This window comes from Eptatretus burgeri, chromosome 14, assembly GCF_056783735.1.
Source record: "Eptatretus burgeri isolate ZD-2024b chromosome 14, Ebu_testis_v1, whole genome shotgun sequence".
Taxonomy (NCBI): domain Eukaryota; kingdom Metazoa; phylum Chordata; class Myxini; order Myxiniformes; family Myxinidae; genus Eptatretus; species Eptatretus burgeri.
In genome coordinates, this window is record NC_140974.1 from 50,606,304 (window position 1) to 50,633,227 (window position 26,924).

At 39.9% G+C, this 26,924-nt stretch overlaps 1 protein-coding gene across 9 annotated transcripts in view; it reads right to left on the reverse strand.

The window, feature by feature from the left end:
• Positions 1-26,924, reverse strand: part of LOC147013166 (AMP deaminase 3-like) — a 76,955-nt gene that overhangs the window by 29,425 nt on the left and 20,606 nt on the right. For 7 of the 9 annotated variants that reach the window (XM_085854785.1, XM_085854790.1, XM_085854784.1 and 4 more), the window contains 7 exons: positions 14,420-14,590; positions 14,111-14,206; positions 8,143-8,249; positions 7,071-7,233; positions 5,318-5,537; positions 1,038-1,167; positions 824-916 (listed from right to left, as the gene is read on the reverse strand). In XM_085854785.1, coding sequence (XP_085710911.1) covers positions 824-916; positions 1,038-1,167; positions 5,318-5,537; positions 7,071-7,233; positions 8,143-8,249; positions 14,111-14,206; positions 14,420-14,573 — 963 coding nt within the window. In that variant the 5' untranslated portion in view covers positions 14,574-14,590. The remainder of the gene's footprint in view (positions 1-823; positions 917-1,037; positions 1,168-5,317; positions 5,538-7,070; positions 7,234-8,142; positions 8,250-14,110; positions 14,207-14,419; positions 14,591-26,924) is intronic. The other 2 variants (XM_085854791.1, XM_085854792.1) reach the window with 1 other exon arrangement.

Here is a 26,924-nt window from a genome sequence, read left to right on the forward strand (position 1 = left end):
AAAGTGGTGGTACGAACCGCGGGCAGCGGAGAAGCCTGGATAACTCACAGAGGAAGCTGCACGTGGACAGCAGGGGTTTTTCTCTATGGAACGGGCATGTGCCTGCCACAGCTTCCAGTCTGCCTCCACTGTAGGCTGTGCCCACTTTCCCTTCACTCCATTTCATGCCTGTCACACAGACAGTTCCTGTCTAGTCGTGTCTCCACCTGAATCAAGCTGCATTCTGTCGAGGCACATTCTGCAGTATTTCAGTATTGTCGAGTCTCTCATCTATTTACTGGGGTGTGAATGGGGTCCTTTAAGTGATTAAGTAATTAATGATTAGTGGTTTGTTCATTGACTCTGGGGTGCATATTAGGTAGTGGAATTTTAATAATTGCATTGCTTCTCACCTTCGGTATTCCCAACCATTTGTTATTAAACAAACATTATAAAATCACTTGGTCTCTGGGTGAATTTGAGTGTATTGACTGCCATTATATGAGTTATACACATCCGTTAAAGAACAGATTGGGTTTGGGTGAAGAGCGCCCAGTATGTGACCATGCCTGCGTCTGGAGATTTCCCTCGGACTGCTAATTAGGACAATCGGACATACGGCACCTATTAGTGTCACCTATTTGGCTCGGGTGTTCCATTGGAGTTCGGTAACATGGCAAACAGGCGCAAACACTGGCATGGAGCACCACAATCAGTTTATCAGATTCAGTCCGGGCAAGTGGGCCGGCTTTTCGACTACAATAATATAAACAAAAGTCCAGATCAATTTGAGCCACTCTCAAACCAACATCAAAGCAAATCCTCATCCACTACCCTCACAAACCTTAACGTCACCATCCTGCTCATATGTTTTGCACATGATATTCAGCAGCTCATTTTGCGTCATCGCAGCAGCAGCATGTACGTGAGTGTCAACCTGTTGATCCAAAGAAAGATATTTAGAGAAACCCAACTATCTTTCAGAAACTTAGAAATATCACCCATGATAGCACACTGCCATGATATCAAATTTACATCCAAGCAATAGGGTCACTTACTTTGCAAACAGATTGGAAGTCCTGCTTTCCATCAACCTTGAGTTCCACCATCTCGGCGAGGTGGTTTGTGAGCTGATGCAACTCGAACTTCGCAGAAAGGATTTTCAGTCTCCTCGAGCAATAGGTCTTTCTGGAGGTTTAAAGAACCTTAAATTTCAACAGTAAAATACTGCATTTGATAATAATTACATGATATTCTACAGTAGCAGGAAAATGGTTGGTTATTGTGTTGAAATACATTTACTAGGAACAGTAGTGGAACACTGGAAAGAAGGGATGGAATGAAGGGGGAGCCCCCTGTTATTGTGCTGGCATATATATAATTGCATGACTGTGAATGTATTTTGTGAATGTTGCAAAGGTGGGCCGATTATATATTCATCAAGGTTTTTGTTGTTGTTTTTTTTTAAACATAGTGGACACTAGTCACACGGATCCGGTGTTCCCTTCACCCCACATTCCTCGTTAGAACAGTAACCTTGTACCCACCCACTCCCTTCTTTTATTATTGTTCTCCACACGTCCACACCACCGCGAGAGCTTGACTATCACCATGGGATCAGCATAGGAGGTGCCGATGGCTAAAGGCGTGGGCAGCCCCACTTCCTTTGCAGATGTGTGACAAGGGCAGTGTGGTATGCCCAAGTTATTGAGTTAGTCAAGGGTGAGCAAGTGGCTTAGCAAGAGTGGAAAATGTGTTCTAAGAGAAGAACAGTTGGAGCTTTGGCAAGGAGATTTCTTCAGAAGCAAGCTTAAGGTATGATTTTTTGGAAACAGTTACAGTCACAGTTGGAGCTCATAGTGGGCTCGGTGTTCCCGAATAAGCATCAGAAACCTGCTCTAAGATAGCATCAGCAACGCAAGTGCCAATCAGGCACATACACAAACTAGAAGGATACCCGGGACAGTGCACACCTCCGCCACGTAATGCCGAATCCCCACGAAAACATATCGGGCCCAATACATTTTTGAAATATCATGCTATACAGTACGATATCGTTTTACGCCCTATTTCTCAATGGTGAAGAATCACTTTTTAAAATTCTAGTCGTTGGATCCGGATCCTTCCATAACTTTTTGAGATATCCTGTACACAAACAGACAAACAAACAGACAGACAGACAGAAAGTGGTGAAAACATAACCTCCTTCACCTTCGGTGGCGGAGGAAACAAGTTCACCGGCGGCCAACGTCTCCCTGTCAGTCGAGAATTCTTTATCTCCTTATTCTTGTCACAGCATCTGTAATTTACTATTTTCCACCCAGCCCAGCCCAACTCCAATCGTTTGTATGGATTATTGGCCTTAGTTGGGGTATTCTCTTGATAATCCAAAAAGTACTCGTCTCTGTGTTTGTCCTGCTTTGAGTTGTCCATTTGGATTCATGGATCCTGTCCTACTTGTAATTTATCAAGAATCCCCATGCTCTTGTTATTTTCCTGCATTGTATGGCCACCGCTTTTACATTTAAATTGTTAAGTAGAAGCATGAGGTTGCAGTTTTCTTCTGTCCACTTGGTGGGAAGAGACCATTGGCAAAGCACAGCCGTGAGTTTCGGGAAGGAATGAAGCCCTGCCCATGGCATTCAATCAGGGCCGTTACAATTCAACAATTCTGCAACAAAGCCTGATGTGTAGGTGGTCAACTCCACCACAACGGGTACACATTACAAATATATATGTATGAGCAGAGTCTACCAGTTGCTTCACTGATAGTCCAATTAGTCCTGTTTGGCAAAAAATTTGGCTGAGAAGGAGAAAGAAAAGGAAGACAAGTTTACCCATGCATAGAGTACTTTAACCCCTTACCCCCACCCCCCCATCCTCACGTTCTGCCCCCCCTGCCCAATTTGCCCCCCGTTCGTCCCATTGTCCCTTCCTGCTAGAAATGTCCCGAATGTATGATAATGTAAATAAAAATAGGACCGCGCGTCCTGAAGTTCACCTGGATCAGAGGAGCAATAGTCACTCAAGCTACCTGCAGACCCCCCTAGACCCTGATTTTCTGTTTTTTTATGCCATGAACAAACTTTGGTACATCACAGGTGATATGAAGGTTGTGGTCAAGTTTCATCGAAATTGTATGTGCATTTTTGGAGAAGGTAAGAAATACATATTTTTGGGGCAACCTCCCCCACCCCCTCCAGACCACTTTAAAATGAGCAAAGAGTTTGATATTGTCGATACACTTTGGTCTATCACAGGTGATGAATGTTGTGGTCAAGTTTCATGGAAATTGTGTGTGTAGTTTCGGAGGAGACAGGAAATACTGATTTTGGGGGCGGTCAAACCCCTCGCCCCACCCCGTAGATCCCCATAATGAGCACACATTTTGATGCAGTCAATACATCTTCGTTAGGCATTGGATATGAAACTTGTGGCCAAGTTTCATCAAAATTGTGTGTTTGGTTCAAGCGATAATGACTGAAGCATCAACGGACTAACGGACTGACTCACTCACTTACTTATGCTAGGTTCCCACTGTCGTGCGATCCGTTACGAATGCCACGATTGGCCATTCGTAGCTGATCATGGAATTTTTCTGAAAGATGTTCCCACTATCACGATGCGCGGCACGATTGAAATCGTGGTCTCACAGAGCGTGGTGTTTGTCTTGTCTAAGATCGATCCCGATCACCACGATTAGGAAGCACGATTAGATGCGATCTGTCGCGCTTTGTTACGATGCAATACGATCTGATACGATGATCCCGATTGACAATTGATCGTGTTGATCGTAGAAAAATTTTGAACCGTTCAAAAATTTTCTGCGATTAACACGATTGCCACGACTGACCTCAAGATCTGATAAGATCTGATAGGATCACCACGATTAGTCCACGATTAAGACCACGATTTCAATCGTGCCACACATCATGATAGTGGGAACCTAGCATTACGGACACTGCTCAATCGCATAAGCTCACCGGATTAAAGTCCAGGCGAGTTAAAAATGTGTTGTTTTGCGGCAGTTAGAATTTTACATCTATAATTTATTTTACAAAAAAAGTGATTTTCACGTATATTTGACAGAATTCAAATCACTATATCATAATACAGTTATACCAAGGGATGTCTGCATCGTAACAGTGAACTACAAATGGAAAAATAATGTATAGTTGTGAAATTCTTCCTCCCTCCAGGTGAAAGGCCCTCCTAGTCTCCCTCTAATTTGTTCCTCGACCCTGTTGTTTTCACCCCCCCCTCCCGCCCTCTCTTTCTTTCTTTCTACTGTTCCTTTTGTTCTGTAATGTCCTGGTCCTTTCTGTGTTGAATGACTGTGTAATATCATGCAAACTGTATGCCACAGAAAAATGTGCACGAATAGTGTGAACAGTTTCGAAAACGAAGGACAAATCCTCTGTGACAGCAGACATTGGTCGACCAGGTCATTGTTCACCACACACACACACACACACACACACACACACACACACACACACACACACACACACACACACACACACACACACACACACACACACACACACACACACACACACACACACACACACACACACACGCTTTTAATACAATTTTATATTTATCCATATATCAAACTTGGGAATAATTAATAATATTTATGTTAAGGCAGTCAGGAGGAAACTTTCAATTGCAACTATTAGTCATCTGCTCTCGTAATTTTATGCAAATGGATGTATATTTTTTTTTTATGTGGTCCCTCAGGGTACAACAGTACACTGGGATACCGTATAACTCAGGATTTCAACAAGTCTATTTTTTTCCGTTTTGACCCCTGTGACACTAAGTCCCAACACCCTGGGACATGAACCAGAGGTCAAATCCAAACACTTGGTACATATTTCATGTGTGTCTTCCAATGTTGATTGCATATACAAAGTTTCATTAAAAAATGTTTTAAAATGTGCCTGCAATTCCATTTTTTGTGACTTGACTTTTTGACCCCGCTCCACGGGCGGGGCCAAAATGATAATGCTCTAACACCTTGCCATGTGGTGATCATAACTATCAAGTTTGGCGAATTTCTTCACAACTGTTTAGGAGGAGATAGCATGATGGACGAGCAGACAGATGGAGCTGATTACAATATCTCCCCATTTTTTTTTTTTTCAAAAAGGGTGGGGATAATAAGAATGCAAACAGGTAGCGCTATCTGGAGACAAATCATGACAACTACCGTAGGGCAGCCTGAATATCAAGAACTAAATGCTACCTTGTGGTGTTCAATGCGGCAATGAAAGGAATGTAACTGTCCAAATTAGACAAATTACGATCAGAAGTTTGATGGGAAGAGACTTACACAGGACCATTTTGAATAATCATCAACAGGAAGGCCATGTCTTTCAAGTAGGCATTCAGCAAGGTGGGTTTCACTTCAGGTACCTCTGGCAACTTCTCCATCCCAACTTTAAACATTTGCAGCACGCCGTTCCGCATGCCGACGCTGTAATTCAGCGAGGGAACGTTGGTGACGTCTTGATCAAAGGCCGTTTTCAGATCTGCCGGGTACTCGGAAAAGACTGTAAACAAACAAATTCATATTTTAGTTGGAACTCTATGAGCAAATGAAGGCAAATTACAGTTGCACAAGTTACGAGACAAGTAATGGCCACGTGTTTCAAGGGTCAAAATAACAAGGCAATACTCAACTTCTCATACCTTGGATTTATTTTCTATTAGCAGGGGCTGCCTGGTGCTACACGAGGGGAAGGGGGGGGGGGACACCCAGTGCTGCCTGGCTTGGTGCAGACCTTCTCCCGGCGGTGGTTTCGGGACACGTTGGACATTGAAAAACTATGGAATTATTCGCCTCATGGTGGTTACCTTTTGCCTGTGAGCCGGCAGCAGCACTGCTTGACCTAATCCCAATATGGTGGCCTCAAAACGGATGTCTAGGCCTCTATATGCTATAGTTCAGCTGTGAAAGAATAATATAAAAATGCACAAAGAAACTCTTGGAAATATTTATAAGATAGTTGGTGACCATTTAAAAACACTCATCCATACAAGGCCAGGCCATAAAACCAGCAAAGCAGTTAAGCAAGGAGAGAATGCAACTCTGAAAATGTAAAGGCCATTTGGCTCATCCTGCTGGTGTTGCCTTAAACTCCGCTTTCTTCCGGACGACCCAAAAACAGTTTTCACGCACCTTCATGAAAGGTATTGCATTGAATATGACATATTCATTGAATGTGTACTGACGTTAGTTGGGAATCCTATTGCCTTGACATCAATGATAGGTGGAGTTGAGAGTGTCAACTGCAATCCTTGTGCCCTCAGCACTGGCTTACCAACAGGATAACCATAAAACTTCAAATGTCAAAGATGGATGAAGACTATTTGGCTTATTTGATGCTCGCATCAGAGCATGTGGCCCATGATGCTGGGTTAAGATCTCATACACTATGATGAGGTGTGCAGGAACAGATCAGGTTAAGGAGAAACAGATCAAATAGGGATGTGAAAGGCCAAAAAAATGTGGCTTCCTCCCAATGAAAATAAATAAATAAAAAGGTGCATTGCATTTGAACAAGTTTTACCAAACTCAACCATATTGTGGCAGAGCATCGACTCTGAATCTCGTAGGTTGGCGGTTTGAACCCGATCCTGGCCAAGTCATACCAGACTGAAATTGCACACGCTGCTTCCTCGCTTGACACTCAACATTTTGAGGATAAGCATGAACAAACCTCATGGGTTAGCATCTGCTTGGGGTGGGTGGGGAGAATGAGGATGAGGTGGAATTCTCCCTAATTGCCTCGCTGACTGCGTATCGAAAAGTGGTCCCCAGAGTGATCCGGCAAGTTACAATCGCTCCCCCCCCACCCCCAAGGTCAGTGACTGTTCGTTTCAAGTCAAATCTGATGTTGTCTCATGCATACATCCACGTGTTTGTGTCCATGATTTGTTTTTGCAGCTCCTCCACCCTCCACAAGCCTTAAAACATTAATAATACCCGAATAAATTGCTTAAACATTGCACTAATGTATCTTTAGTAAAGAGAGATGTAACAACAAAAGGATTGCATATATTTAATAGCGATATGCAATTACCTGGTTGCTGCTCTGCTTTCATTTCCTCTAAAACCATCACTTTCCTCAAACATCGAGAAGTCGTTTGTGGGAAACGTTGCTGAGAAGCTTGCATATGCTTCAGGCGAAGATGCAATGCCTTTAGCAACATGTCCACAGCATTGTTCAGGTCGTCCTGCGGCATCTGAAGCCATACAAATTGAAAAATATTCTGTCTGTGTTTGATCCACAATCTGTGTTTAAAGGCTTCAAGTCTGTGTCTGTGTTTAAAGTCCCAATGGATGAAAGCTGGATTAGTTTGAATTATTCCACTGTATAATTTAGTAATAATGCATCCTATGAAAATGCCATTGTTATTAAGCTATCCAAACTGGTTGGTGCCACCTCCATTATCACCTAGTTGAGCATTATCTGCCCTTTCAGCCCTACCAGAATGCCCTCACACACTCGTGCAGCAATTTCCTTCCTCAAATAAAAAAGAAGTTTTGAAGTTTCTTTCTCACCTTCATTTCTCCTCCCTCCCACTGTTTACATAATAACCCCCATGTCGATGCAATGTACCCTTCCACCACTCCTTCAACGTGGGTGCACCAATGTCACGTGCACCTTCATTCATCCTAGGTACACCTATCCTAACAGCCCTCTAAAACCCCTGTTTCTGTTAAACCAATTTGTTGCCACTTCCCACCCCTCTGTTATTATACCTCAACCTTATACTTCCCATCATTCAGCTTTTCCCTTATTATACACACAATGCATCTTAAAAGTCGACAATACAAAGATCTGAACAAGAACCATCTACATACTTCCTGGCTTGGTAATGTAGCCCAACTTGTAAACAGACTTAGACAGTGGTTTGTCCAAAATAAACGAACACACAGAAGGATATGCGGCAAAAAAGTGCAAGTATATTTTACAATCGATGAACATATACAAGAAAGCAGAGTTGAACCTTTTTCAATGATGTCCTTGAGTATCATCATCAGTAAGCAAGGAATTAACCAATCAAATGAGGATTTATTTTAACATTACTATGTATGCAAAAAAATCCTGCATTATCAGAGAACAAAACAAACTAATGTCCAACTCTTACCCAAGTGATGTTCTGGCCATCGTCGTCTTTAATATCAATTCTGTGGTACAGGGGATGCCCTTTTGATTGGCTTGCATCAACATCGTTGGTCGCATCATCTGACCCCTCTTCAAAAAAATAATAAAACACAAGGTTTTGCATCAGACACCAATAAGAGGAACAGAGGAGGAAAAGGGACAACACAAATGCATGTGGCATTGTAACCACAAACTACGATTTGGTATCTGAAACTCGTATGCAGAAAACTACATTTCCCAGGATGCAAACAGCTCGTGGGAAAGCAAGGTGACGGAGGGGATAAAGGCAAAACACTGACAGTGGGACTAACCCAACAGGCAGACACAACAAGCAATGGGATAGAGGAACTGGAAAAGGAGACAAGAAAGGTTAGGGTTGGGGGGTGGGGAGCTTGTTAATGGGGGTATTAAAAAAAAATCACAGGGAGGAATAATTCAGTAAGACTTGAGGTGGTGATGCAATTCCACCTTGAAGCCAAGCAGGAAGGAATGTGATTGAACTATCGCAGGAATGGATTCCAGAGGCACAAGGTGAGATATGGCAGCACCAGCCCCCAAAGTAGGTATTATATTCCATCGCACTACAGATGAAGGCCTTGTGTACTGTTATGAACTGAACATGACCAATGAATGACTTAGCCCTGCATACAATCAATTCAAAGATGCCTCCCTGCTCTGGAGGACAGAAATAGGATGGCCAAAGAAGGATTATGTCAGATTGTTTGTCCTGATTGCAGAAGTATATTGAGGGTTAACCATATGGGCCTTATTTAGAGAAAGAGTGTGAGTACGAATCGAGGGAATTGTATGACATGGCAGGTGATTGACCACTTTCTTATTTTATCCAGAAAGGCAGATAAAGATATGGCTGCAGCATACCAGTCATTGGTATGAAGATCTTTTTAGCACAGAGTGGAGTCATCGGCAAATTGATAGAGTGTTTTCAAAAAAGGCCAGCAATTGAATGTAAACCAGGAACCGGACAGGTCTGAGGAAATGACTTTGGGGAACCAGCCTCGAAGGCTGAGGTGGTCGATAAGATATGCCATTGAGGCTACACAATGCTTCCAAGCAAGAAAATCCACCAGCCAATCAAGAATAGAGCTGTGACGCCTTTGACAGGATTAGTTATCAGTGCCGAGTTCCAGATGGTATTGAATGCCCCCTTCAATGCAGAGTCAGCAGGAGCATCTCTCGGGTGGAGCAGGCATGGTCGAAGAAAAATTGATAATCTGATATAAAATAGTTGGAGAACAGATAGACCTTGACGTCTACTCACATTTCCTTGCTGATTATGGGAAGAAGACTTAGAATTACTGGTCTGGAGTTCAGAGGCTTTGGCTTGATGCCTTTTTATCGATAGGAATGACATAAGCTAACTTCCATTGTGAAGGGAGGTGACCCCCAAAATATGGATCTACATAAGAGTAGTGAAACGAGAGGAACGAGAGGATCTACTCAGACACATGTTTTGAGGATGAGTGTGCTGATGCCAGAGACAAAATGCAGACGATGTGTCAAGACTGTCTATATACTTCTCCACCTTTGCAATTGAGTATCTTGCCCCAAGGAGTAAGTGAAGGGAGATTTGGTACTGGGGGTGGGAAGGAGCAGGAAAATTGGAAACAAAAGCCTTTTAAGCAAAGACATCATTCAGGCATCCTTCCATAAAACGGGCAGTGTCCACCATGACTCCTTTAATGAGCCATGGTGTTAAAGAAGAGCATGCTCCTGAGAGATTTTACCAGCCGTCACCAAGATTTGGTGGATGAAGAAAGGACTGGAATATCTTTACTCAAGGGTTTTCATTCTTCTATGGCAGGGGTCGGGAACGTTTTTGACTCAGAGAGCCATTAAAGCAAAATATTTGGAAATCTATTTCAGTGAGAGCCATATAATATATTTTAAGACTGAATTCAACTAAATGTGAGTATAATAAGCCTCTGAATTTATTCTTTTAAATAATGTTGTTATAATACTCATCATTAATGGGACTTCTGGTGCTGCATGGATTTGCTGATGGCTTTGTAGTCTGGTTGGTACTTGGTGAGGTTAAGCTTCATGCAAGCGTTGAGGCTTTCATCTGTTAGACGTGATCGTAGGTTGGACTTGATGTTTTTAAGATGTGAGAATGACTGCTCACATGCATACGTAGATCCAAACAAGGTCAATACAGCAATACTCACACGCTGCAGTGTGAGGTATGTGACAGGAAGCGCGTTCCAAGTTTTGATAATCAGCTCGTCTTCGGGTTGATGTTTTTTCATTTCTGTCCACATGTGCTTGCTCGCCAACTCTGCTTTCTGTCGTGCGATTCTTTCCAAATCTTCATTCAGTGACTTTAACTTATTCACCCACATGTCTGAGGCCTTCAGGTCAGCCACTTCTGCTTCAAAATCTCTGACGGAGACACCAGGAATGTAACTCAGGTCGGCTGTGTTCAGTGAACACTCGTTTGGATGGGTGATGAACTTAAAAAGACGAGTGTGCTCACGAAATTCTCCAAAGCGTGCTTTGAATGACTGTAGGAGACTGGATGTGAAGCCAGCTAACTGGTGGAGATCAAAGTTTTGAGTGGGCTCACTTGCTGTGCATGCATCTTTAAATTGTCTCAGTTTTTCAAAATGTAGTAAACGACCTGTTTCAAGATCCATGATAAAGAGCTCCAGCTTGTTTTCAAAAGCAAACACGGCTTCTTGAAGGGATAACACTGTATTTCCAATGCCTTGCATTTTCACGTTGAGCTCGTTCAGATGTTCAGTCATATCCACGAGATAGTAAAACTTGAGGAGCCACTCAGTTTCGGCTAGCTCAGGATGCTCAATCCCTTTCATTTCAAGGAAAGTCCGGATTTCGTTCAGGCAAGCCGCAAAACGGCTAAGCACCTTCCCTCTTGACAACCAACGCACATTGCTGTGCAAAAGCAGACCGTGATAGTTATTTCCAACTTCATCCAGCAGTGTTTTAAACTGGTGAGCATTTAAGGCTCGGGCAACAATAAAGTTGATCACACGAATGACCAGCGACATCACTTCGCCAAGCTGCCCATCACACATCTGAGCACAAAGTGCCTCCTGGTGTAGAATGCAATGGAAACTTAGGATGGGTCTATTTTCATGTTCACGGAGAAGCGCCACAAATCCTTTGTTTTTCCCCACCATACACGGAGCACCATCAGTACACACCGAGATAAGTTTATCCATTCATAGATTTTTTTCTTGAGCGAACTCCATGAAAGACTTGAATAAATACTCACCTCTTGTGGACCCTTTTATTGGCAGAACAGCAAGACTTTCTTCGCGCAGTGTATCACCAGCAGCATATCTTGCAATCACACTGAACTGCGACAAATGGCTTACTTCTGTTGACTCATCCAAAGCCAGGGAAAAGAACGGCGCTGTATTTATGTCCTTCACTTGCGTTTCCTCGACTTGGTTTGCCATCATGATGGTACGATCATGAACAGTTCTTGCCGACAGAGGCATGTCTTGTATACGTTTGATTATCTTGTCTTTGTTCGGAAGATCATCAAAAAGCTCATTGGCGACATCCAGCATGAACGTTTTTGCATACTCGCCATCTGTGAATGGTTTTCCGTTCCTCACTATTGCTAAAGATCCAGCAAAGCTGGCGGAATTATAGTCACCTTGCCGGGTCCATACGCGGAGTTGCTGCTGGCTGGCTTGCACCCTGCTCAGTAGCTCTTGGCACGCTTTCTTTCTGCTGCTCCCGCAGGGGATTTTGATGCAAAGGTAGCATGGCGCGTGTCGAAGTGCCGCTTTATATTCGACAGTTTCATCGATGCAATTTTGTCATTGCAAATTAGACACACCACAGAACCTGCTCTCTCCACAAAGGCGAATTCTTCGGCCCATTCGTCCTGAAATGTACGATACTCCTCATCTTTTTTTCTTTTCGCCATCTTCTTCGTCGAAGGGTTAGCTTTGAGCAAATGAGAGGGAGATGTTGACCCAAGTGAGTCTGGCTGGCCTGCGCACGGGCTGACATACTCGAGAGGTGCGGCGCGGCCGGCCGACTCTGGGATGCTGTCGCCTCAGCGGTGGCGCGTGATTGGTCGAGATGAATTCCGTGACGCGTCTCGGCGGCGGCACGTCATTGGAGGAACCGAAATCACGAGTCGCCTCAGCGGTGGCGCGTGATTGGTCGAGATGAATTCCGTGACGCGTCTCGGCGGCGGCACGTCATTGGAGGAACCGAAATCACTACTCGCGTCGGCCGCATGACTGGACGAAACAAAAACCGCTTCAGACAATTCGGAGGTGTTTTTTCTTCTCTCCTTCTGCCAAGTTCAGCCCTGCACGTGAATGAAGCACGACACCATTCAAACTATAGGTAAAGCTTCTGCGAGAAATATTGGGCTTTCCAAGTTTCAAACTCCAATTTTATCTGTGAGCCAGATGCAATCATCAAAAGAGCCATACCTGGCTCGCGAGCCACACGTTCCCGACCCCTGTTCTATGGGATGGATGCACACAGATTTCATGCCTTGTAAAGTGTCTAAGCTTCCATTGGTAGGATTTAACTGAAGGGTACAGATGGAGAAGGCACGTTTCTTTCTCGCTAACGCCTCACAGCACTCGCCTGCCCACCATAGTTAATGTGTGCAGCGCGTGGCTGCTGATTGCATAATTTTCTGGGGGCGCGACTGTGCCGCTGATGCAGTGCCCTCCATTACCAGTACACTAGTACTCATTTTGCAGACCTCGAAAGGATGGCAGGCTGAGTCAACCTCACCTGGTGTTAATTCAGTGGCCAACAGGGGCTCAAACTCAAAACCCTAATAACTTAAGCCAGCCACCTTTACTGTTAAGCCAACACCAGGCTTGACTGAACACCATAGGATATCATTATATTATACAATATACACGTATATAGTTGGGGTCATGTGACATCATACAGGCACATAGATCACCTCCCCCTTCCATCCTAACTTTGAATCTCAAGTTAATTGGTGAAATACAGTTCAAGCTTATCCCTCAAAAATGAGCTCAACTGTGATGCAAAATTAGCAATCAGGCTAAGTTTAACAAAATACAAGCATAACAATATGGTCACTTGGGACCTGAGAATCACAGCTGAGTGAAAAATAACACATGATGCCATACATTTGTTTGACTACACCACAAATGTAAGAGATTAAAAAAAGGAAATAAATTAATAAATTGCCTATTTTGTCTTGACCATAAGTTAGGATTACATAAACTTTGGCATCAGAAGGAAGCAAGAACACCTCCATTACTGGTTACAACCACTCCCTTATAAATGGACGTTTCAGGATCATTGGGTTTTGAGCATGATTGCTGCTGCTTACTTGATCCTTGTATCATGTCGTTTCACTTCATTGCAATCAGAAAGTGGGTGTGCTGAATACTATTCCCATCTGAACCCCTGGTTCACAATGTCAGAAACCTTGGCCTTGCTCCTACTGCCCCAGCCCCTAGCCACCCCAAGTCACATGCATTCCTCAAGATAACCTTCACCTGCTCACCCTCACAAAGTCCGGGCTGGTTTCGTCCCCTTATTCTCCCAGTTGTGCTATCGTCTCCCTGTGGCCGTTGTCTCGTCCTCTTCACTTCAGTCATGTTCTTACAATGTCTTCTGCGCATCCTGTTCCTCTACAGGCCATTGTTACTTGTTTTGTGTTATTCCTCTTTCCTCATTCTGTACACCTCTCCCCTCCCCCAACCCCCAGCTCCCTTTGGTAGTTTTGTTGCCCTTTGTCATTTTGCTCCACCATTACCCTACATCATTGTGTCGGAAAAAGAAAATCAACCGAGGTTCAAATCTGATATACATTTGTCTTATTATCCAATGTCCTTGCAATTCATGCAAAAAGCACACCGATGTCCACCAATGTCTTTATCCTGCTAGGAATTCATGTACAAGCTCCCTCGTGAGCTACAAAGTAACAGCGATTGAAATGTACTCACGTGGTTTCAGGGACTGGCCTTTCAAACGCAACATCTTACTGGTAGGCTTTACGATTGAAAATTGCTTCTCATTTTTTATGATTTTTTGGATGTACCCTGGAAAAAATAATAATAATAACAATAAAACAGTTTATCCTCTGAATCACCAACAACACTATCATCCTGTGTAGCATAAATGCTTATATACCATGCTTTAAATTCTAAAAGTTTACCCTTCCTGAAATTGACAAAGCATTAACTGCCGAAACCAATAAAACATACAAAGGTACACAATTATACAACATTGTCTTCAAAGCAAACCAATCTTACCACACTCCGGCAGAGCTGTCAAGAGCGTATCTCCGTCGGTACAAGGATCAGAAGAAAGAAGTTGTAGTTCTTGTCTTTTTTGCATCCTCTTATGCCTATCTTTCGCCAGCCTGTGGAGCAGGTCATTGCTGGAAGCAGCTTGCATCTCGTCCATGGTTCCTGCAGCCCCAGCTGTCAACAAAAGACTGCTTTTTATCATTGTTCATAGCATTATCTAGTGTTCATTTATAAAATGGATATTTGTACATCCTTCCACACAACTCGTGCGAGATTACATGGTGCATCAGCATCATGAACTACAGAAAAAAGGCACACAATCATATGATCCCAAAGGATTATTTTTATATTTTTACTCTTACCCAATGAGAATGCCCATCTGCGAGCATCGGTTGTTCGTGGACTTTAAAGATCCCTCAGTGTCTTTCTCGAATAGTATGTGAGTTATCACTAACACCCTGCAAATTACAAACTTCTACCTCCATCCTGAAGTCAAGCGGAGTGGCAACCTAGTCATTGGCTTTACCTACGGATCAATTTCATTGCTGGACCTAATGGCTTTCATGGTTATGAGACAAGATGGAAGGACCCATTGAAAGATGGAAGTAAGAAATTAGGGGAACTAAAGAAGTGCAATGGAACTTTATAAAATAATTTAAAACTAGAACGACAATTTTCGACGTCATGTCGCCACCAGATATGCTTCCGCCAACATTACATCATTACACATGAGCAAATACAACCTGTCGCTTAGTTGACGGGAATATTATGGGGGAGGGGGGAAGGGAGAGAGGAGAGAGAGGAAGGATAGAGGACGGATAGGAAGGAGGGAAGATGGAGAGAGGACGGAGGAGAGGGGAGATGGAGAGAGGGAGAGGGGTCGGAGAGAAGGATAGGGGTGCGAGAGAGAGGGATAGGGGTGCGAGAGAGAGGGATAGGGGTGCGAGAGAGAGAGAGAGAGAGAGAGAGAGAGAGAGAGAGAGAGAGAGAGAGAGAGAGAGAGAGAGATAGGGGTGCGACAGAGAAGGATAGGGGTGGGAGTGATGAGAAAGAAGGGGTGGGATAGAGAGATAAAACATAAAGATAAAACATTAAGGGATAGAAACATAAAATGGGATAGAAAGGATAAAACACAAAGAATCCTCAGAAATGTCTTCACTCTCTCCTCCATTTATTTAAGAAAAAAATGTGAAACTTTAATTAAAGCCAATCACACCAAGGAAAACGATGTTAATAGCCTTGACGCAAATATTTCTATTAGACTTGTCAATTCTTAATTTTCCTCCTCGGTGCGTTGAGATTTATATATTTTCTGTAATACCCCCAATCTTTTTCTAATCTCACTGGTTTCTATATTTTTATATTTATTTATTCTCTCACTTTCCTCCCTCTCCATCTCCTCCTTCTCTCTCTCTTCTCCCTTGCCTCCTTCCCTCTCTCTCCGTTGCCTCATTCTCACTCTTCTCCCTTGCCTCCTTCTCTCTCTTCTCCCTTGCCTCTTTCTCTCTCTTCTCCCTCTCCTCCTCTCTCTCTTCTCCCTTGCCTCTTTCTCTCTCTCTTCTTCCTCTCCTCCTTCTCTCTCTTCTCCTTCTCCTCCTCACTTGTCTCAGTTTCTTCAACTCCTTCCTCATCCCTTACTATCCTTGAATCACTTTCACCCCATAGAATATCATACATATATTCATCAGGATTTCTTGTAATTCCTGCATCCAAAATATTTTTTTTTACAACAGGAAACCAATAAAATTTCTACTGAATTTATAAAAGAGCCTTACGTTTTCTTAACTTTAAAATTTTTTCATTATTTAACATTTTAATTCAGTCCAAAGTTGTTGGTTTTCTTAACATCAGTATAAAGCCAATCTTTTATTGAAAATACCTCATTCTTATGTTGTAGAACATATTTATTAAAATACCGAATACCATTTTCTTGAAGGTATGCTTGGACACAGAAATGATAATTTTCTTGAAGCCTTCTTGCTGTCATTTATGTATTAGAAATATATGACAGATTAATATAAGGACAAGAAATACCTCCCCATCTTCCCATAGTTAAATAATTTTGTATTTCTTTACTTATTACATATAATCCTGTTCTTTGTGTTTTCATGACAAAAATTATGGCAAAACCATTATTGATTTTACCCTTATTAAATTATTTTATTTGTTGTTTGCTAATTGTGCTTCCACAAAACTCATTCTCGGCACCAAGTGGATTATATTCTTCCTTACGAAACTGATTTAATTGTTCCAGGTCTTCTAGGTTAATTTTAAATGACCAATTATACCCGAAATCATTCATATCATATCCCCATTGTTCTATTCTCATACAAACGATACGCCCTTCTTTATAAAAATTTTTTTATTTAAATTGGAACTGTGAATTCTGTATGACCTGGAGATAAAATCAACACTTCTGTATCTTTGGAATAGACAGCCGTTTTATTTAAGGATTTATCGTGATAATCACTTAATCTCACCAAGTCATTCGCTTCAGTCAGGCTTGGATAATTTATTAATTTATAAGCATTTTTCATGTTAATATTTTTTGCTATACTATATTTCTGTCGTTCAGCCTGTGCCTTTGTGTAATAATTTGAAAAATCAATATCCAGTTCTTGGGATACACCAAACATAGAACTATCTTTACCAACATAAGTCATTTATATTAGATTAAAAATGTCATTAACATTTTTATTTTTGTTGACTTGAAATAACACATAAAGACATAATTGACCACAACACTTGGAATTTAATTATTGGACTTGAAATGTTTGATAAACACCATTCTGTAAGAATTTTATTACTTCAACAGGTGGTGGAAGACCAAAACTGCCAAAATAATATTTGTCTTGACTATTAAAAATACAAACCCAATGAGAACAGTTTCCATTATTATATTCTAAGTTCATAATAATATTCTATGTATGTTAAGACACGTTTGTTAATTCATCTCTCATACAAATAACCACATTATGAAATTTAATTTCTTACAATATTTGACAAGTTGTAAATTTGATGTTGTATTCTTTCCAAATTCTCTAAACCAATCATCAATACTCATTTATTTATTAAAATGTATAATCCATTACCCTTTTTAGTTAATTTTACACCTGCTTGTGCGATAGAAGAAAGCATATCTCCAACTAACAATCTCGCTTTATCAGGCAGACTTTCTAGTTTTTCAGCAAAATCTACAATTACACTACTTCCACTAATTTGTTTCTCCAACTATTTGTGAGGTCTTTCCAATTCTTTTTGAGCCCGGAGTTGAGCCTTCCTTTCATTGGCAGTTTTCACCACTGTTGAAATACCACCCATCAATGGTCCAGCAGCACTTAAACCAGCAAAGAAAGGAATTAGAAATGGGAGAATTCCTCCACTCGTCTCTCTTATTGAATATTTCTTCAACATTGGCTTTGACATTTTAATTTTCAGTGAGCCAGTATCGCTCAAGATTTTAACCTGTTCTCTTGTGAGCAAAACATCAATTCTTACTGCTCCTTTTCTCTGAATTGTATTAACATTAATCATACAAGGCTTTTCATTTTGAATACAAGATGATAGTTTATGAAGATTGATTTGATTAACATATACCCCAGTTGGCACTTTACCACTCATTTATTTATCAAAAAAATTATGTGAGACTAATCATAACACCATTATCTGTATTCATCTGTAATTCTGTTTCTTCCAAAAGCAAACAAGATGTATCAACTTCTTCACTCTCTCTCCTCTTTCAACGTATAGGGAAGTATCCACTCGATTAGACCATATAGTTTCCTTTTGACCACTCAGGTCAATCGCAGAGATTGTATACAGACTTTTAAATGCTCTCATATCCAAAATAGGTTATTATTATTATTCTGAAATAATATTGTTATTATTCTTCTTCTTCTTCTTTATATACATTGCTTTCACACACCTTTTGGTAAGACTTGTATGCTTCAGCATAATCATTTTTTTCCCAATTAATTTCCAATCTTTCTCGTGGATAAAATGTTCCATCTGGAGAAACACGAAGTTGTTTAACCTTAGCATTATCACTCAATGCATTATTTTTATCAGTAGCAGTATCACCATCTGGTTTTTTTTTAATGAGCCACAGATGTCATGGCTTTCCTTCCAAAACACCCAAATTCCACGTGTAAGTGGTTTGGTTCAGTTTAACATGCTGACATATTCTTTTAAGGTATGATACATTGAGTGGCTTCTTTGAGTTCAGTCTTCTATTCAACATCTCTTCTGTTTTAAGATTAGGAGTATATTCACTCATATACAAACTAATTTCATCAACAACAACTTTATTCTGAGCAGCAAAAGCATTAGTCACACCAAAAAGCAATCTATTTTCATTCTCATTCCTTTGCAGTTGAAATCTAATTTTAAGACCATACAGAACTTTGTCATGATCACAAAATCCAAATATACCTTTAAGACGAACTGCCACAGGAAAACTATTATCTGCTTTTGTATCATCATTATACATTCCTTTACTTTGACTATATCCAGGGTCTGTGTTTGTTCCCGTTGACATATCAGGAATAAAACCTTCGACAGCCCCCTTTCCCATTCGATCACGAAATGAATATGGTGTAAGTTTCATCATTTCAGATGTAGAAGAGACATAATCAACTGCTTCAACTTCTTGTGTTTCAATGTACAAACAAACACGATCAAACATTTTTCAGAAGAAATCATTTACGAGTGTAGCGTTTGTGTTAGTCGCAGCCTTAGTGAATGTAAATTTACACAACAAGAAACTTTCGGTGAGATTCAAATAAGTGTTGATTATTTATTTCAAAACTTTTTGTTCCATTTGCATTCCAGTCTGTTCCAGTTATTGCATTTACCTTGAAGTAGTCTTCTTTTTGTAGAGTTTGAGATGACAATGGTATCATCCAAATCATAGATACTATCAATTGCTTCCATACTTTTATTTATAGAGGAAAAAAGATGTTAAACCTTTTGAAACCCTGACCCAAGTATTTGAATTCTTTTCTGTCGTTCTTGGGGAGACAACTGAGTTTTGCATTTCTTAATTTCTTTTATTGCTTGTAATTTATGAGATTCCTTTTGGGCATCTTTTATACTCTTTATAGCACCAGCTACATTTCCCACAGCGGAAGCAGTTGAACCAATTTGGTCTTTATGTTGAAGAAAAGTTGAATCTATCCCCATTAGAGTATCAATTATCCCATCTCCTCTAAATTGATGTCTGACACCCCTTTGTCTCTTAGGTTAATAGTATGCTCCACCAAGATACATACCTTCACCCTTGTAGTATGGGGAAAGGAACATCCCATCCCCTGTAATTATTTTATATTTTCCCAACTCGTGTTTCCTCACAATAACCATTGTATTTATTTATTGGAAAACTTCACGGAGGTGAATTCTGATGGATATAATTTCTCCACGAATAGAAATCATGCGATTATCTTGGTCGGTTATCCTAAAATTTACTCTGTATATGTTTTTTCCTGACATGGAGATAAGCCAAATTTTTGGGTTCCATATTGAATTTATAACCAATTGGGGTTGAGTATGCGCTGAATGAAAATATTGTATTAGTTTTTATTCCATCATTATAAGCACCATCAATCAAATCACAGTGAATTAATACCGAATTTATGCCTGAGGATATTTGAATGACATTATCACTGTAAAACGTCCCATTAGTTTCAATCTTTTTTGAGGAGAAACCCAACAACTCTCGAAATGAATTATCAATTGTGAAATCAACCTTGTAGTTATTTTTAAGTTTAATCGTTGATTTTGAAGTATGTTTTTGAATATATATAACAATATTTTTGGTTCATCACCCTGTTCTTTCAGAAGACGAGCAATTTCGGAAGATATTTGAGAAATCTCATATGCTCCGGGTGAAACTGTTATCGTTTTGTATCCACTTCCCGGATTATAACTAAACCTGTCATTTTTATCAGTTATATTAAATAAGGTATTATAAGTTTCCATGGACAATAAAGACGCCTCATATTCTTTTGTTGCGTCAAGTTGTAGTGGGTATGGGAATGAAGATGTGTGGTCGCTTGTTGTGAAATTAATACTAAGGATTGTGCTTCTCATCTTATTTAATATGAGATAAAATGTCTTTGTATTGACATTTATTAAATATTTTCATGTTCATCAACTGGTCTAAAATGGCTGATGCTTCATTGAAGCAATTGTTATTTCCAGCCTTCTTACTACCGAACAGCAATAACAGTCTATTAACTCATTATGATGGGTCATTTGGAAGAAAACTAACAACTGAACCAAGGATACTTAAAGCCTGAATAATGTGTTTCTCCTTCTCATTCTTCCTTCTTTTTACCAGATAGACTAAACTTAAAATTAAGAGAGTCCAGGAGATCAATATATACTCTGTCATCATTATTTTTCATATCCAATGGTTTATCAAAATACTTTGATTCATCCCTCACAGTTGAACCTTGTCTTCCATCTTTTGTGAGAAGAAACATTAATCTGAGGGTTAATTTAACAGGGGGTTGAGCAGAACTCAAGAACCATAATTCATCATTATATATCAATACCTTTTCTTTTGCAAGATGAAATATTGCTGGTTGTTCTGTTGGAATGAGTCCTGCTATGGTTTTTTAATCTGCTGAATAGTCATTGTGTTGAAGAGCCTTCACAATATAATCAGGGGGTTGATTAATCTCTTCCAGTTGTTGAAATAATCCTTCATCATCATATTCTAATTCTCCTTTATGCTCTAATTCTTCCTCCGTCATTTGACTAAAATCTTTTAACATTTGAAGTTTATTAGGAGTATTTTCTATTGTGGGAACTGTGGAAACATCTGTAATTTTTTCTTGGGAAGTTTTTAAAAGTTGTTTTAAAAATTTATCTTATTTTCTTTTAAATGCTTCTTCACCCGTTAGTTTCTGTCTGCGTTTCTTCTTTATGTCTTCCTGTTGTTTTACAACTTTTGAAACCAACTCTTGATGCTCCTTAAATCTTCTTGCTCTTTCTTTTGCATCCATTTATTTATTGGAAAATATCATTCACTGAATTATAAGGGTCAACAGGGAAATTTTCCTTTTCTTCATCATTAAAGATGTGTTCAAATAAATCCTTTTCTTTAAATATTTCATAAAATTCTTTATGAACATTAATACAACTTGTAATTTCTTCTTCACTAATACTTGTATCTCTGCTTTTCATATGTTTGCATTGAGTTTCTTCATCAACATCAAAACCGAATGATAAAATCTTCACCCCATTACCACTCAGATGTTTAATAATTTGTCTCATTCCTTCTGGATTAGTTTCTCATATCCCAAGACCACCAGATTTTAGTTTCTTTAACTCACTCTTACAATGTGAATATTTTGTTGTACCAAGAGAAACCTCCTCACATATTTGGCCTTCATTCCTCAATCGCATTTGTTCCTCTTCTGAAATATAGTAATAATCTTCACCTTCCACTTCTCCAGGTCTTATTGCTCCAGTTGTTGTTGATACAATACGAACTACGTCTTGGTGCTTTTTAAGCAAATTTACAATATCCTCATTTGTACTATACAAGAACCTTGATTGATGAAAGTTTTTTCCAGAAGCAGATTTACCCACAAGATTTATAATAATAGTTGTCATTTATATATGTAATTGTTTATAAAATAAAAAATATATCACTTTATATCTCATCTTGTTTCACAACAATATATTTATATTTTTCAGTCGTGTGCTTCATATAATCCCCAAATTCCTTTTTACTCCATAATGCAGAACAATTGTCTCTCCAAAAATTGTTTATATCTATTGAATTGAACTTGAATAAAACAAAAGTATAAGCATTGTTTCTTATTGAGCGACGAGGAAGTTGAAAGTATGATTGACGAAGATAAATACAATTAAAAGAAGAATGTCTCCTTCTTGTGTAGTAGCTATCCATTACCATTTGGTTTCTCTCATTAACACAATCATCAAAGATAATGAGGTTCTTTTTTTATCTATCCAAATCTTGGGGAGAAGGTATATCATCCGTATTATCACTAAGAATACAAGTTATCGGTTTTGATTTCTTTTTATATCTCTGTGTATCACAAAATACTTGTATTATATCTTCAATGTTGTAATCGTTTTGTTTGTTTTGAAGTTTAAATAAACTGATTCTATCTTCTTTTTGAAGACCAGCAATAAAACCTTGTGAGGAGTAGTTGATACTCAGGTTGAAAACTCGGCTTTGTGAAAATTATTAAATTATCATAATCCAAAAAGTTGGGAGTAAGGAGCATCTTTAAAAGTAAGCAGGTTTTTCCACACCCGCTTGAACCAACTTTAAGACATCTTAATGAATTTGGAAGATTTTTATGGTTGTTAAATTTTATCTTATTTTCCCAAATGGGTAAAAAATCATTCATTTATGTATTTGGAAAACAGGTTATTTAATTTATTATTGGCTTTTTTAGAAACTCTATATTTTATCCTAAGTTCGGGTTTAATTTCAAGATAATCCATTATTTCATTTATACAATATCTTGTGTTGATATTTCCCTGAAAATGGCAATTGTGAATAATATATAATAACAATCCTTTGAACATTTCTCTAATACGTTCAGTTTCTTCCATTGTAAGGAGAGGTGTGTTATCACCCTCATACTTTACATTCATTTCTCTAATCAATCTTGTAAAGTAATTCATTTTTGGTGTAAATCTAAACGAATTATATTCCTTTTGATATTTTTTATTATCATTAATTAAAACATAATCACAGAATATACATTGTTTATTGGCTTTTGACTCTGTGTTTAATCCCACCCCAACACATGCAGGACAATTCTCAAAATTGTCATGTGGAGAATTAGGGAATTCAAGAGGCTCAAAATCTAGTAAACTATTCATATTTATAAAGTAAAAATTTGCTTAAACTAAAATTCATCTTCGGTATAATCTTCAGTACTTTCATTGGTGCTTTCACAATCATCTATAAAACTACTTTCATAACTATCATTTGAACACAAACTCTCGGTATCATAACTGCCTTCTGTTCCAACAGAGATACCATCATCACTCTCATAATCTTCAAAATCTTCAGTTGAATCATGACTCATATTTAATGAGTAGAAAAAAACATTACCATCTATATCTATGTACTTTTTTTCATGAACAGATTCAACGACTATATTTTTTATATTAAAGGTAATTTTAAAATGATCCTTAACTACGATTGAACGAAATGTTATTTCACCTGAAATATTAACATCCTTTATTTCATCAGGATTTACATCTTTGAGGTTGTTGAAAAAAATACAAATTTCTCCTTGCATATTACAGATGGTCTTGTCTTTTCTTTCTAAAGCTTCATCCATAAGGTTTTTCTTTTTTAATACTTTTTCTTGTTTCATTGCTTTTTCTAGTTTTGAATATATTACCAGAAGGAGAAGAGAAACTTTTGTTGGAGCTACTTTAATTGATGTTCTTCCAGATATACTAAAAGCCCTTCCACTGAAGGAAATTGAAGAACTCATATTATTCACCATATAGTGGAGGACCCCACCATGGAGTCTGTGACCAAGTTTTCGGGACCAATTTTTCAATGCAGATTCTGGTAGATGGGGCCAAAAAAATTTTTTAGTGAGGGTACCCCTCTCAAAAAGTGCAGGCTAACTCCACCAGGGGGGCGAAATTCAAAATGGCTGCCCAAAATCAATATTGTGGTTTAATTTCACTCCTAATTAGTCTAGAACAGGGGTCGGGAACGTGTGGCTCGCGAGCCAGGTGTGGCTCTTTTGATGATTGCATCTGGCTCGCAGATAAAATTAGAGTTTGAAACTTTCAAAGCCCAATATTTCTCGTGGAAGCTTTACCTATAGTTTGAATGGTGTCGTGCTTCATTCACGTGCAGGGCTGAACTTGGCAGAAGGAGAGAAGAAAAAACGCCTCCGAATTGGCTGAAGCGGTTTTTGTTTCGTCTAGTCATGCAGCCGAGGCGACTCGTGATTTCGGTTCCTCCAATGATGTGCCGCCGCCGAGACGCGTCAGGAATTCATCTCGACCAATCACGCACCACCGCTAAGGCGACAGCATCCCAGAGTCGGCCGGCCGCGCCGCACCTCTCGAGTATGTCAGCCCGTGCGCAGGCCAGCCAGACTCACTTGGGTCAACATCTCCCTCTCTCTCATTTGCTCAAAGCTAACCCTTCGACGAAGAAGATGGCGAAAAGAAAAAAAGATGAGGAGTATCGTACATTTCAGGACGAATGGGCCGAAGAATTCGCATTTGTGGAGAGAGCAGGTTCTGTGGTGTGTCTAATTTGCAATGACAAAATTGCATCAATGAAACAGTTGAATATAAAGCGGCACTTCGACACGCGCCATGCTACCTTTGCATCAAAATACCCTGCGGGAGACAGCAGAAAGAAAGCATGCCAAGAGCTACTGAGCAGGGTGCAAGCCAGCCAACAGCAACTCCGCGTATGGACCCGGCAAGGTGACTATAATTCCGCTCGCTTTGCTGGATCTTTAGCAATAGTGAGGAACGGAAAACCATTCACAGATGGCGAGTATGCTAAAACGTTCATGCTGGATGTAGCCAATGAACTTTTTGATGATCTTCCGAACAAAGACAAGATAATCAAACGGATACAAGACATGCCTCTGTCGGCAAGAACTGTTCATGATCGTAGCATCATGATGGCAAACCAAGAGGAGGAAAAGCAAGTGAAGGACATAAATACAGCGCCGTTCTTTTCCCTGGCTTTGGATGAGTCAACAGACGTAAGCCATTTGTCGCAGTTCAGTGTGATTGCAAGATATGCTGCTGGTGATACACTGCGCGAAGAGTCTTGCTGTTCTGCCAATAAAAGGGTCCACAAGAGGTGAGTATTTATTCAAGTCTTTCATGGAGTTCGCTCAAGAAAAAAATCTGCCAATGGATAAACTTATCTCAGTGTGTACTGATGGTGCTCCGTGTATGGTGGGGAAAAACAAAGGATTTGTGGCGCTTCTCCGTGAACATGAAAATAGACCCATCCTAAGTTTCCATTGCATTCTACACCAGGAGGCACTTTGTGCTCAGATGTGTGATGGGCAGCTTGGCGAAGTGATGTCGCTGGTCATTCGTGTGATCAACTTTATTGTTGCCCGAGCCTTAAATGGTCGCCAGTTTAAAACACTGCTGGATGAAGTTGGAAATAACTATCATCGTCTGCTTTTGCACAGCAATGTGCGTTGGTTGGCAAGAGGGAAGGTTTTTAGCCGTTTTGCGGCTTGCCTGAACGAAATCCGGACTTTCCTTGAAATGAAAGGGATTGAGAAACCTGAGCTAGCCGAAACTGAATGGCTCCTCAAGTTTTACTATCTCGTGGATATGACTGAACATCTGAACCAGCTCAACGTGAAAATGCAAGGCATTGGAAATACAGTGTTATCCCTTCAACAAGCTGTGTTTGCATTTGAAAACAAGCTGGAGCTCTTTATCATGGATCTTGAAACAGGTCGTTTACTACATTTTGAAAAACTGAGACAATTTAAAGATGCATGCACAGCAAGTGAGCCCACTCAAAACTTTGATCTCCACCAGTTAGCTGGCTTCACATCAAGTCTCCTACAGTCATTCAAAGCACGCTTTGGAGAATTTCGTGAGCACACTCGTCTTTTTAAGTTCATCACCCATCCAAACGAGTGTTCACTGAACACAGCCGACCTGAGTTACATTCCTGGTGTCTCCGTCAGAGATTTTGAAGCAGAAGTGGCTGACCTGAAGGCCTCAGACATGTGGGTGAATAAGTTCAAGTCACTGAATGAAGATTTGGAAAGAATCGCATGACAGAAAGCGGAGTTGGCGAGCAAGCACATGTGGACAGAAATGAAAAAACTTCAACCCGAAGACCAGCTGATTATCAAAACTTTGAACGTGCTTCCTGTCACATACCTCACACTGCAGCGTATGAGTATTGCAGTAATGAGCAGTCATTCTCACATCTTAAAAACATCAAGTCCAACCTACGATCACGTCTAACGGATGAAAACCTCAAGGCTTGCATGAAGCTTAACCTCACCAAGTACCAACCAGACTACAAAGCCATCAGCAAATCCATGCAGCACCAGAAGTCCTATTAATGGTGAGTATTATAACAACATTATTTAAAAGAATAAATTCAGAGGCTTATTATACTCACATTTCGTTGAATTCAGTCTTTAAATATATTATATGGCTCTCACTGAAATAGATTTCCAAATATTTTGCTTTAATGGCTCTCTGAGTCAAAAACGTTCCCGACCCCTGGTCTAGAACATTTGTTTTGGTGTCTAAATCTATGTTTTTTGGGTTAAGGATTTCAAATCTGTTCATGATCATTATGTATATGCAATACCAGAGGGCGTTTTACACTATATTTGCCTATATTTCGACTTTTTTTTCCACTCTCCGACATATAACTCGACTGCACAACCTTGAATGCTATCAGCCCAGTTAAAAATGCAAGAAACTGATGACATTTGACAGTTAACTTATCATCAATTCTTAAGTCCCAAAGTGAAGG